The 14,642-nt window shown below is 41.3% G+C and overlaps 1 protein-coding gene across 1 annotated transcript in view; it reads right to left on the bottom strand.

The window, feature by feature from the left end:
- Smyd3 (SET and MYND domain containing 3) overlaps positions 1-14,642 on the bottom strand; it is a 564,623-nt gene that overhangs the window by 444,188 nt on the left and 105,793 nt on the right. Inside the window, exons 3-5 of the mRNA XM_021156846.2 lie at positions 10,181-10,288; positions 8,878-8,935; positions 3,436-3,572 (exon numbers count right to left, since the gene is read on the bottom strand). Coding sequence (XP_021012505.1) covers positions 3,436-3,572; positions 8,878-8,935; positions 10,181-10,288 — 303 coding nt within the window. The remainder of the gene's footprint in view (positions 1-3,435; positions 3,573-8,877; positions 8,936-10,180; positions 10,289-14,642) is intronic.

Genomic DNA, 14,642 nt, shown 5'->3' on the forward strand with positions numbered 1-14,642 from the left:
AAAAAAAAAAAAAGGAAAAAAAACAAAAAAACGTAAGCTTAAACTTAAAAAGAAACCATTACAACACAGTTAAAGGATTTTGTGATTTCTCCAGCCTCCCCATCATCCACTGGATCCCAAGGCATCTATTCTTCTTGGGTGAGAATTCTGGAGACGCAGTGGCTGCCAGCATCTATGAAAACAGCAAACATCCAGCCTTTGTTCCAATTGACTGGAATATCTCACAACTGAGACTCTCTTCCAGTCTTTTCAGTCTTCTCTTGTGGAGGCCAGTGTGTCCCTAAGCCTCAGTTACGGTAGCTCACCAGCCCTGCCACTCTCCATACCCAGCCTTCCAAGACCACCGTGGACAATCTGCCAGTGTGTCTTCTCTTCTCAAACTCAGGTCAGCCATGTGAGGGGCCTCTGATATCTGAACTGGGAAAAAGAATCTGTGCCGATATATATCGTGGTACTAAATTTTACAAGCAAGCTTTAGATTCATTGGGATTTATTGGGATATATATCACAGGGGAAACTCCAAAGATCTACACACTAATGCTGTTCGTGTGTGTGCTTATGTGAGGTGGTAGAAGCAAAATCGATGCTGGTGCTAAACAGCAAGTGACAAGGAAGAGGTCCTCACTGTGACCCACAAAATAACTGCTCAGTAGGGTCTCTAGAACATCGAGGAAATCTTGCCAGGCAAAAACCAAGACTGTAGAAACAGACACATCCTGCATTCTAAGGACCTAACAGAAGAAAGCCATTATTCTGCCACCAAAACTCCCAGATGTTTCAACAACACCTAAAGCAACCAGAAGAGAAAGCTCTGAGGAATTAGCCACTGTGTCCTCTACCAGGCCCAGCTCGAAAAACATGATTAACCCTTACCAAATATTTCATGGACCTTTGGTGACAAAGGCCGAAGACGAAACAAAAGTTTAAGTGAGTCCAATGGTGACATATAACATAAACAAATACAAAGAAGAAAGAGACCAAAAACAAACCAGAACACACGGTCTTTTTACGGAAGCCAGGAAAAGCCCCATTTCAAAGACCAAGGAAGACAAATGCATGTGGAAGTCCTGTGGATTGAGTTTGCACGTGGCATGCAGAAGCAGCCTACTGCAGGGCACAAGCTGTGGTGGCAGCCATTTTCTCTCTCTCTGGCTAACTGTAAAATGAGAGTAAAATGGATATAGGATAGGAGAGTGCGGGAGAGGTTCTCTGCCCAAGCCCAGTGTACTAGAAAAGACATGCAGGCTCCTCGGGTTGCGAAGCTCTTCTCTGTGGTTTGCAGAACACTAATTAGCTTGATTAAGATCATTTTCCTGAGAAAGGAAGAGCTGGAGAGGGATCTCTCTTCTACAATGAATTTATACACAGAAGGTCAGCCACAGGTGACACGTTGGTGAAGAAGCCCAGGGGCCTCAGGCTAACCATCTGCTCTCCTCTGACTTCTACTAAAGGTTGTTTTCAGAGAAAAGTTAAACATCCAAGCCCAATTATTCTCCAAGATCTCAATGATATATATATATATATGTCTCCTTCTGTTTGTGCACACGCATGTGCACACATTTGCACAGTGTGGATTCTTCTGTTGCTCCTCATGAACCACTCACCTTGGTTTTTTGAGACAGACTCTTACACTGAGACCCAAGACTTCCTGCATGGACACCGGTGGCCCCGCAGAGTCACTTGTCACCATTTCTTATGCACTAAGATTGGAAGGGAGGAGCGTCTGCTTGTGTGTATACCTGAGCTCCCCCCCCCATTCCTAAACACTCCACTTTTATAACAAGCACAACTACGAGTATATGGGAAAGAGGAGAGATTACTATTAAAAGTTTGTCCAAACAAATGGCCTTTCATCACAATGCCAGAATACTCCTCATATACAACATGGGAAAGTTTCATAAAATAAGTGTCATTAAAAATGTTTAACAAGGCTAGGTGTGGTGGTGCACACCTTTAATCTCAGCACTAGGGAGGCAGGGGAAAGTAGATCTCTAAGAGCCCCAGGCCAGCCTGGTCTACAAAGTGGGTTCCAGGAGAATCAAGGCTGTTACACAGAGAAACCCTGTCTCCAAAAAAAAAAAAAAAAAAGGCTCACCTCGGGCCTTTAATCTACTCAATAACAGAGGCAGGTGGATCTCTGCAAGTTCCTGGTTAGCCAAGACTATACAGAGAGACTCTGTCTCAAGAAACAAAACAAAATGTTTAACAATAAACAACAGGAATAAGGCAATGACGCACATTTTAAATTTGGCAATATTTTAAGCCATTTTACATGAACATTAATCACAATTACTCACTTTATGGAAGATTTTTCAACAACACAAATGACACCAGAGGACAGCCACATTACTAAGGTGAGGGATGATGTACCAGCCATCATAAGACAAATGCCGCTGCTTCAGTGTTTAACACTGCAGAAGCTGTGTGTACTATAGGTTCAAAACGACTAAAGGCTGTAATTCTTCAAATACATATGAAACAAGCAAGCAGAGTAGCCACCGTATTTCAAATCAACTTTAAAATTATAGACAAACCAAATTATAATGCTGTGATCACAATATCAGACAACCACTGATCATACTTTACAGAATAAAAATAACTTTGGGAAAAAAAAAATAGAATAAATCTCTAGTGCTCCAAATGATCCCATTTAAATTCTTAAAAAACAGGTAGTTTTGAAAGCAGACCTTAAAATAATCATGGGATGTTATAAAATGTGTGTTTTACAATTTGCAAGGTAAGAGGCAAGCTCGTTTTTCCAATGTAAAATGTGAGGACCACTGAAAACAAATGGACAAAGACAATAGATCCAGAGCAGAGTGTGGAATCCTGGGTCCGAGCCATCCCACATCGCTGTATCATGGCTGCCTGTGCCTAAGCAAGCTCACCGAAGAAAATGCCTAGCTCCAACTAACAGACAAAAATTAAAAAAAAATTTTAAATCTGTTTTCTAACCCTACCCTCGGATTTCACTAATCTGCTCTTTAGATTGTTTTAAGTCAGAAACTACCATGCTTTCACATCATCTAAAAATCAATTAATCAGAATAGATTCTAATAGATTGTTTCAGCTGGCTAAAACAACCAACATAAAGAATAAATCCAATAATAAAGTGAAATCCTTCAGTAGAAAGTCATGAAATATATATGCTGTGTTCTTTTGAAAAACGGGAACAGATTCTCTGATGGGGATATCTGCAGTATTGGCAATGAGGAATCTCCAAGTAAAACCACTGATCAAACAGAAAAGAGATGAAGACCCTTCCAGTGCAGGCACCACTGGGAGCTTTCGTTCCCTGTTGCGGTGCGGAGTGATGCGGGGCATTGTTGGTCCTCAATACCCCATCAAGGCTTCGGCATGTTTGCAAATGACAAGAAAACCAAGGGAGAGGGACGGACTGACAGCATCAGCTGAGAGAAGAAGCTTCAAACTTACTTTTGCAAAGGCTTCAAAAAGGTCAAAAGAAGGCGGCAGCTGAGACGCGTCCTGGATTTCCTCTCTCATGAAATGTTGAAATGTCATTGCAAGTTGCCTCAGGCCCTCTTTCTTATCTTCAGTGAGTTTGCTAATATCTTTTTGTAAAGAAAACAAACAGTATAATCACCTACTGAACGCCAGGAATAATTCTCGGGTGTTCAAATGCTGGCTATACAAGATATTTCATGACATGCAATCTATCCTGACAATCTTGTTCTTTTGACAACTACAAAGCATGGTACATATTACATTGGTTAAATTCTCTCCAACTTTACCCACAAAATATATTAAATGGCTATTAAAAACTAAACAGATGCATACAGGTTTTAAAAATATAATAAACCAAAATCAGCTGCACACTGCCAGATCTTTTACCTTATAGAGCACAACTCTACCATCATAAATCCTAATGAAGTCAGTGAGTTTAAACTGACTTTCCACATAATAATTCACATGTAGGTCACAACTGACTGGTAAATAGTATTATCTGAAAGGTTAAAAAGACAGAAAACAAGATATTGAAAGTTCACATGGAGTTTAAGCAACTGTAATTTGCCATATAAAATGTGAACCATAACAGAAACATGGATGACCTGAGAAATCTCAACCTGGAAGGATTTCCAGGCTGGACAAACACAGGAAGCCTGGAGGCAGCCCAGCTTCTTCTCTTTATGTTTCAGTTACAGAGGAAGATTCTAGACACAAGAAAAGAGCTAAGACTGATACAATGATTCCGTAATGCTTCTGGATACAAAACTGGCATAAAAATTACTAAGACTTTTTACACATTCGTAACAAACTTAGACAACAAAAGAAACAAAACACTTTGAGTCACAATTGTGACCCAAAATGAAATATATAGGAAGGAATGTAGCCAAAGAAGTGAAAGGTCTCTGCAAAACAGGACAGAAGAGGATCTCATTAAAGTCAAACGTGGTCATCAGATGTAAGAAAGGACACAGCAGTGGGATGAAGGCAGGCTGGATCATGGGGATCAAAGTACAGTCAGCTAGGAGGACTCAGTACTGCCATTCTGCAGCGCACAGGCTGAAGTCCTTACTAGATAAAGATTGCCTAAATGTTTCCAACGTAAAAACGATAAATTTCTGACATTCTGATTCCATCATTACTTATTGTATACTTGTGCTGAGTCATTTCTACTAAACTTCCAAAGGGTTCCCAATACATTCAAATGATACATTTTTAACATTTAAATGCTAATTACCTTATTTTTACTGTTATATATTACATATCCTAGACCCCACAGATTTGTATAAATACTTTACGTGTCAATTATATTTTTATAAAAAAAAAAAACCACATTTTTTAAAAGTTAATATGACCTCCTTGAACATTGGTTTAAATTATACTACACATGCCATATTAAGGCTGAGAGTGAACCATCAGACTAATAACATCTGAGAACATTTCACCAAAGGCAATATAATGGCTTGCTACTGAGCAGGGCTAATGTTAATAGTCAAATTCAGTGTAAATGGTGTTAATTATCTAGCAGTACTACAAAGAAAAATGACTAATTAGTTCTCTATTAAAACTTGAAAAGACACATCAAATTGAACTAACACTCTTCCCCATGTCAGGTTTGCATATTTTCTTCAAATTATTTGTCCAACAGAATAATTAACCCGTGACCTCTTAAATAACAATATATTACCATTGGCAGCTAGGGCCCCAGAAATGTAAAGCTGAAATCATCCCCTCATTCAACTCCAACCAGAATGGTAGGTAAACTGTGTAACAAATGTAGTCTACCAGTTCTAGCTGGTTTGAGACTAGAACCACTTACAAGCTCAGTGAAGAAGACCTTTGACTCTACGAAAGCAAAATAACCCTGACTGTGCTTGAGCCCACATCTGGGGAGCCTGAAGGCATCCATGGCAACTGGCAACCACCATGGTAGCTGAGGGAAAGAACAATGCCCAAGACCGTCACAGAGCCTAGGTCTTCTGCACCTGAGACCTGCCTTAGTGTCTAAAGGCATGAGGGCACTATGGGGCTCCCTAGATGGTCCCTGTTCACTATGTCACTCTTGCCTAACATGAAAAGGAAACGAGAGAGAGAGAGAGAGAGAGAGAGAGAGAGGATGAAAGAAGGAAGAAACAGAAGACAAAGGGTCAATTGGACTAACAGCTATGCTACTAACAAACACAGATTCTCCCAGTTCTGCTCATGAGGAAATCATGAGTACTCCCTTGTATGGCAAAGAATTATGGGTTGGATTAACAGATTCAAAAGTTTATAGTTTCAATTCTGAAGAACTAGAGATGCATGACTCTAGATCTTAGAAGCTAGAGATTTACCACGCAGCTTAGAGGAATACAGCCCTGACTCAGTGCTGCCAAACCAACACAAGACGGCAAGCAAAATCCTTGGCTCTATGTACCATCTCTACTCAACAGTGGCTGTCATCAGTCAGCATCACCTAGGTATGACGGTTCTTGAGTATCAGGACTCCAGTATCAGCCGTATAGAGCTCAGGCACATTAGATGTAGGAACCTTCTCTTTTCAAGGTGTGGCAACTTACCAGGAACTCTTCTGGAAATCAAGGCCCCTAGTCTCTTGCCCACTGCCTTCTGAAGTCTTGGCTTCTTCAACAGTTACCCTGCCTTTACTCTCTGCCCCTGAGCCAGTCACTCATCAGCCTACCCTTTCACAGTTGGTGACACCTCTTCCTGGTGTTACCAGCCCAGTCCATTCTACACATGATAAAAATCACAGGTAGGCAAGAGAAGTCCATTTGGGAAAAGCTTTTAACTGGGCTAAAATGTTTTTAAAAAAATCACCAGAGTCAGCACAGGAAGGAGTCTTCCGGCTGACTTAAAGAGCAGATGCCCAGCCTGCTGCTGATTGAGCCAGGAACAAAAGACATATGGTATGCAAATGAAGGATCGCATTTGTACCAATCAAAAAACAGTTCTTGCCCCAGTCAACCCAACACCTTTTTCTGAGTTCATGGAGTGGTGTTCCCACTCCCATGTTGAATGAGAACAGCTATGGGGTCATCGAAAGTTCACCAAGGCTTGGTCAGGATACTGCATTCTTGGGCCAGTGCAGTATGCCTGGAGTGACTGTTACTGGAGGAAGACCTCCTGATGGGAATCATTCTAGATGGAGCATTCTAGAAGTGGTCATTAAATGTTCAAATCAACCTCACTTGGATAAGCACAATCCAGCTAGAGACTAGAAAAGGGACAGCTTGGCTGATGGTTCCTGCTTGAGGTGTCTGAGAATAAAGCAAGGGCTCTTCTGCTGTCATTGAAAGGTCAGAAGTTCCTACTTTCAATGCAGAGTTTCACTTATTTGTGGAAAAAAAAAAAAACTTGTATAGTGTTTACAATAAAGACATAAAAAAGAACTCAAAAGAAAAACCCTAACATTCTCCCAAGTTTATTAATTCTTGACAGTAGCAACCCTCTAGCACAGTTTCCCTATGCAGATGGGTCCACGTGCCCAATTACACTATTCTGTCTACTGTAGAGCTTCACAAACCTATATGCGGCCCAATCTACCCTAGATTAAACAAAATCATGTGTTAGTTGTTTATAAAAACAAAACATTTCTTTACGTCTGATTCATGTACTAAACATAGAAGAGCAAAGTTGTTATTAAAAGCAGTTTGTAAAGGCAACTCAGTGGGTGACTGTGTGCTCATCATGAGTGAGGTCCAAAAACAGCAGCAGCAGGACTCAACCTTCCTAAGGCACAGACTCTTTGGTGCTACATCCACTCCAGCGGTGACACACATTATAGGCCTGAAAGCCTGGAAGCAGTCCTGAGGCAAAGAGATTCAAGGAAACTTTGCCTCCTGGAACCTTGGCATTCCCATAGCCCGAATACTCAAAACCTGTCACTGCATTAGTCTGGTGTTTGGATCCGTGTGCTCTCTTTCAGTATTGTTTTACTATAAGTGCCTTTAAGAATTGATTTTGACATATAGCTAAGCCCTCCACCAGTGTTCCAATGGTTCCTAGAAAATCCCTGAGGCCGACCCTGAGCTTGGAATTCAGTAAGAATGTTACCTATTCAGTAACATTCAAGTTCACTTCTAGTAGAGACAGTGAAATGAATTAGGCATTACAATTTACTCAAAAAGAGCTAGATAAGCTCAGAGCTAGTCTGCATAGTAATTACTTAGGACAATAGCCGAGGCACACCCAAACACAGGAATATACAATGGCCTAGGAAAATGTGGGTTGCATGAAAGGGTAATTCCCCTAGAGCAGTTTTTTTTTTTTTTTTTTTTCACTAGGCCCAGATGAATAGCATAATCAGGTTATTTTACTAAAGAACCCCTGGTGGTGGGTTTAACAATAGACTAGCCTTGCATCATAGCATTCACCTGGCTCCTGTGTTTAGCTGATCTTTTTAATTAAGGATTGTTCCTATTGTCTCTCTCTCTCTCTTTTTTTTTTTTTTTTTTTGGTTTTTCGAGACAGGGTTTTTNTNTGTAGCCCTGGCTGTCCTGGAACTCACTCTGTAGACCAGGCTGGCCTCGAACTCAGAAATCCGCCTGCCACTGCCTCCTGAGTGCTGGGATTAAAGGCGTGTGCCACCTCACCTGGCTTTTCTTTCCTCTCTCTTTCTTTCTTTCTTTCTTTCTTTCTTTCTTTCTTTCTTTCTTTTTTGTTCCTATTCTCAGTGGTAAATGTGGCCTGACTCCTGCCATCTTTTTATGTATGCATTCTTTTTGTTTTGTGACAATGTAACTTGGCAGATGTGTTTGCCTGGCTTTCTTGGTTTTCTTCTGTATTAAAAGTCTGGTGTTCGTTTGGACAAAATACATTCAGATTCAGCACTCACTCGTGTTTGCATCTGTTTGTCAATTCTCACTTACTCTTTGCCCACCTCTCCCAAACCCTGATTCCACACAGATTGAGAGAGGCTGATTGGGCCAGGTCCGTGGCACTTTGGGGCTGGAGAGATGGCTCAGTGGTTAAGAGCACTGACTGCTCTTGCAAAGGTCCTGAGTTCAAATCCCAGCAACCACATGGTAGATCACAACCACCCAAAATGAGATCTGATGCCCTCTTCAGTGTGTCTAAAGACAGGTACAATGTACTTACATATAATAAATAAGTCTTTAAAAAAAAAAAAGGCAGAGACCCTTTAATACAGTTCCTCATGTTGTGGTGACCCCCCACCCCACCCCAAGCCATAAAAAATATTTTCGTTGCCACTTTATAACTGTAATGTTGCTACTGAATGGTGTCTCAGTTCCTAAGACCCTTGGAAATATGTGCTTTCCAATGGTTATAACCCACAGGTTGAGAACAGCTGCCCTAGTCTGAACCTCTGCAAAGATGAGAAAAATTGGGGTGGGAGAGTTCAGCAGATAACTGATAGAATTAATTTTAGGATTCTAATGAATAATCACTTACTGGACTCCAGATCATAAAATGAATAAAGTTTCTCCGACTCTGAGGGCTTTTCATCCATCTGTGAAGGAAAAGGAGAAAACACCAAAAACAAGGTCAGTGCCTCAATAGATAATTTTGCAGCTTTGCCTACACTTGGGATATTGTGATGAAAGTTTTTGTTTGATTGCTTATTTTGAGACATGATATACCACTACATCACTATGTAGCTCTGGCTGTCCTGGGAAGTACTCTGTAGACCAGGCTAGCCTGGATCACAAGAGGTTCACAAGATGTCTCATGAGTGCTGGGATTAGAGGTGTGAATCACCACACCCAGCTACAATTATATTTTTAAAAGATCATTTTTTATATATCACTTTTTCTTCATAACATTGAAAGCATTTATTTGTGTGTGTGTGTGTGTGTGTGTGTGTGTGTGTGTGTGTGTAAGTTAAAGGGCAACAGTCAGAAGTCAGTCTCCTCCTCCCATTGATAGGCCCCAAAAACAGAATTCAGACCATCCTCGGGCTGGACAGCGAGCGAGCACGCATACACACACACACACACACACACACACACACACACACACACCGCCCCCCAGTCATCATGCCTCCAGGTCTCTACAGCACTCTTTTTTAAATTGCTTAGTAACAATTTTAAAGTCTAACTTGCAACTTCACCTAAGCAGTTTTATCTCCAAATAAAAAACTCCTTTACAAGAAGTTCCCACTATAAAATCCTCTATAAACGTTTGAGGTGGAAAAAAAGGAAAATAAAAATTCGAAAGTTAATGACTAAGTGAAGAAACAAAATTAGGCCTTACAAAAATCTGAGGTGGTTATGCTATAGCCCTCATGGAACACTCTAGAAGCTTCTTCAGGGTAGGGTTCTAGACTCTGCTTATTATGGGAGACAGAGACAAGTCCTGGCTCTATTTAAAAAGAGGAGGAGGAGGAGGAAGAATTGTCAATTTAATATATTTTCATCGAATTATGTCCTCATTTGAAAAGACAATGAAGGCTTGCTCCTACATGCAGTGTGTTCCTAGGAAAAAGTTACAAAGGAAACATAGTTTCTACTAGTTGCTAATATGTTACCTCAAGACTCTATTCAAGAAAGAGATTATACTATCTCTACTGATAGGGACTATGCATGTCACAGTCATAAAGCCAATGGCGAATAGGAACGTTTCTTATCTTAACATGCTGCCTGGGATAATCCACCATCCACCTTAACATGGGTGCAGTCTCAGCCTTAAATATGAACAGGAACAGCAACTGCTTTCGTCAGAGCAGACCCAGGCCCCTTTCCTGATGTGTGCTCACCAGCTTGACGATAACCCTGCCCAGAAGTCTCACGGAGTCGGGCGGATATCTGGGCTTGCAGCTTTTAAGACACCTGCATTCCCGTTTGTGGTCCGGCCAGGCTTTTTTCTGCGAAGTCAAGAGCATGGAAAGGCATCAGGGAAGGAAGTCAACTTTCATTCCAACTGGTTTTGAACACTGAGAATCACTAGCATGAATTTATTCCTAACAGCCTAAATAGAACTATAAAATGCAAAATTCCTTTTGCATACAATCTAGAATTTAGTCTTTGTCAGGAAAGTAGCCATCAAACAAAGGCACAAACACCTCAGCTTCATGCTGTCCTTAATTTTGCCCTGTGGCCATTACAAGGCTGGGAGACTTTATAGTAAGAACCAGTGCGCCTTTCTTAATACTTAAACTCAATATTTGGTAGTGTATACAATAGTATTTTAAAGAAATAAGCACCCAAAGCTAGAAAAGTTAATCATGGGGCTAGGAGAAATCCAAACAGAGAAGCCAGCATTGTGAGTTGTGCTGTAAAGTCAGAAGATAGACCTAGACCAGGTGGGCTAACGGATTCAAAACTATAAAGACTACATATTGACAGACCTCAAAGGCATCCCAGAAAGGAGCTAAACCATAAGTATCCAGTTTGTTCAAGACAGTATGAGGTCATACTTATATCCTGGCTAAACTATAGAAGATTCCTTTTCATAAAAGTGTATAGTTTGGAAGACAAATGCTCTGATCTGCTGGAAGGAACAGCCTTGAAGCTAGGTCATAAAGCTAGACGTGAGTGGACTAAAGGGAAGGATGCCATCCAGAGGACAGGGCAACTGCCAGAGCAAATGCCTCCTAAGTTCCATCTTGGACATATCTGATGCCACACACATAAAAATTATACATCTAACTCATACTGTGTTCTCGTGAGCCCTTTGCTACAAAAGACTTCCTGGGTTAACCTGGCCAGCCCTCTCATAAGTGGGGGTTAGAGAAACACTGTTTGCAAGCCCACTGCTTCCACTTCAACTCCATTCAGCGTTAGCTGCTCATGTTGACTAAGATGATCATGACACTTTTTGTCGTCCTTCATTCCACTGCTTACACCTCACTCACACCCAGCAGACTACACTAGTTCCATGTAAAGAAGTAGGCGAAGAGCTGAGCATGAAGCAGCCTTGGCTCAAGTCCTGCTGCTACCAAGGAGAGAGGGAGAGGGAGAAGATGGGGGGAGAGGGAGGGGAAAGGGAGGGAAAGGGAAAAGAAGGGGGAGGAGGAAGGGAAGGGGGAGGAGAGGGGAGGAAGAGGAGGAAGAGAGGGAGAAGCTAAGGAAAAGAACAAAAAGAAAGAGAGCTAGCTTAATGTGCCTATAATCCAGTCACACAGCAGGCTGAAGACAGCAGATTAGGAGTTCGAGGCCACCTTGACTATGTTCAAGTCAACTTGTGCTTCATGAGACAATGAAGGCCATGCAAAAAATAGGTTGTGCTGGGCAGTGGTGGCCACACATGTTTAATCCCAGCACTCAGGAGGCAGAGGCAGGCAGGTCTCTGTGAGTTCAAGGCCAGCTTGGTCTACAGAGAGAGTTCTCTGTCCAGGAAAGCTAGGGTTACACAGAGAAACCCTATCTAGAGGTAGGGGGCTGGGGGTGAAGGGGGAAGAAAGAAAAAAGAAATAGTTTTTAACAGAATAAACATGAAGTAAGGCTCATGATCTGGGACTTAAAAACAAACTCTTTAAATATAAGCAAGGATAGTGAAGCCCTTGGCGTGCTCACATGGCCACTACATGACTGCCATGTTTGTACATTTATTTAAGTTGCTTTATAAGCTAGGCAGAAACAGAGCATAATGACTTCCATAATTCTCATCTGGTAGAAAGGAAGACATATGTTACTAAATACTAAATCACAGGAGAATGTATTCCAAGAAGGCTGATCATCATACCGGACTGTGTCTTTTGACAATGCTTATGTTTACAACTATAATGGCATCTTGGGCAGTTACATAACACCAGTCATTTTACCTGAAGTATCTAACTCAGTGGCACGAAAAAGCTCGTTGCGTAGGAACAAGTACTGACCTAGCTAGCAACTGTCAGTTACGAAGATGTACAAGGTGTTCAGAGAGTATACTGCTTCACTGTCAGATGAGTTTAAAAGAACGCAGTAGCCTGCTTAGCAAATTGCATTCATCTACTAAACATTCAAATGAGTCAAACAAACGTGTGTAAATTATGAGACGCAGAATCCCATGACTGTCGCTGCCAGCCATCCTTGGGGACAGGGCTGGTATACACTGACTAAGATATGAAGTTGGTTCTTCCATCTGGTCTTACAGTTAGAATGGGTTAAGCAGGCCAGTGCAGAGCCCTTTATTCAGACAAGAAACTGCAGTGCTAAACTACACGGTGGGGGTGGGGTCGGGTGGGGGTGGGGGAAGGCTGCTTTGACTCTTGCCTACTCTTGGGACCCTTTTTCTCTTCCTGGGTTGCCTTATCCAGCCTTGACAGGAGGGTTTGTGCCTGGTCTTAGCGTATGTAACTTGTTGGACTGTGTTTGGTTGATATCCCTAGTAGGCATGCTCTTTGTGGAGGGAGGGAAAAGTGCAATGGGGATGTAATGGATAATAATAATAATAATAATCAAGGTTAGATCAGCTTGGAGACTTGGCAGCCAAACACACTTCAGAAAGTGGACCAAGTAACCAGGTAATTGGCACTGGTTTAAATGAAGCATCTCAAGTTTAGAGAATTCTTGTCAAAAGTAACATCTGGTCTTTAACATAATTAATGTTGCTCTATCTAAATAATAAACAGACACTAGGAAAAATGTCCCTTCGTTCTATTCTTGAGTCATTCCGTGAAAATAACCAGCACCTGCTTATCCTCCCATTGGGTTTAGAGGATTATAGAAGTTCATTGCCTTTAGTCTGCCCAAAAGCAGGATCAAACCATTAGTCGTAAACACAGAGCGTGATCGCACCACTTGGAACTGTTTCACGTTAGATGGACGTCTCTGTCTACTCCACTTCTTCTAACCACGATGATAAAAATACAGTTTTCAAAACCATATTTTTCTCAGACCTGCTGCTTGGACTCTTAGCATAAATCTTATAAATATAAGCCCACCCATGAGTCTACTAAGCAACTCCGTGTGCAAAGACACTGAGAAACACTGGCACTATCCTCCCTCACCTTAGTTGGGCCCTTTAATGGCACACTGGACTTCCATGTCCACCAGTTTCTCAAAGGATGGCCAACTTTCCTATATTCTCCCTCCACTGCCAACCAAAAACACAATTAAGTTTGTTCACAACTGGCTAGGATGTTTTCTGTTCTCAAAGATCAAAACTAACAATGCTATATATACAACAAGTACAAAGGGCCATGGAAGATCAAGGAAAAACAAGTGTTGCATTAGGAGCCAAAAACAGCAGAAGACGTGGGTTTCAGATGAGAAAAGGAAGTCAAAATCTGCAATAGAATTCCATGTGTCAGAGTATTCCAGACTCGAAAAATAACTTCAGAAACTGCACGTCTCCGTGCCTTGTACAGTATTTGTAATTGTTACAAACTAATTACATGAGGAGTTCCCGATGAGGACAGTACCAATATTGAAGGAAGGTTGCCCTGGAAACTGTTGTTTTTGTTTGGTGTGATGCTGTAATGCATGGCTGACATTTAATTAGCAGAAAACGAGAATCCAGACCTCCCATGGGGGACACTTCCACAAGAGAAAAATCCCAAAGGCAACACAAGTTTCATACATCCTTTGAGATATTCTGTGAAGGTAGAAATGTTTCTAATGGGCTCAGCCTAGAATAAACTTTTGTTTGCTTGTTTTTACATAGTCCTAACAGTGTTGAATTTTGTCGTTGTCAAGTCAAGGGAAGACTTTGAGAATTTTTCTAAAGTCAGTTCATGTTTTATAAAGCTGTATCCGCTAAGGCCATAGCTCCTGCTATATCAGATTTGCCAACCCAGCAGACTTTCTGTTATACATCTCCCCTTCCTTCTCAGAGTGGCTCTGTGTATTTGCCAGTCTGTAACTATGTCTTTCAGTCTAGTCATGCCAATTTATATAACAAGACACAATATTTTTGTTAGACTTTATTTTCTTTCTCCTTATGAACATACAAATTTGAGCTGGGTGTGGTAGTGCACACCTTTAATCCCAGCACTCAGGAAGCAGAGGCAGGCGGATTTCTAAATTCAAGGCCAGTCTGCTCTACGAAATGAGTTCCAGGACAGCCAGGGCTATACAGAGAAACCCTGTCTCAAAAACAAACAAACAAAAAACTAAAGTATATAATAGATATACAAACTTACATAGACTGCATTACCTGTATAATTTCATTTCAATATATTAGAGAGGGCAAGAAACATAACCCTCATAAATTGTGGAGGTGGGTCTGAGAAAGGCTAAAAATCTCAAACTGAAAGATCCTGGCAGAATGTAAAAAGTCATAGAAGCCCTGGA

Source organism: Mus caroli, chromosome 1, assembly GCF_900094665.2.
Source record: "Mus caroli chromosome 1, CAROLI_EIJ_v1.1, whole genome shotgun sequence".
Classification (NCBI taxonomy): Eukaryota; Metazoa; Chordata; class Mammalia; order Rodentia; family Muridae; genus Mus; species Mus caroli.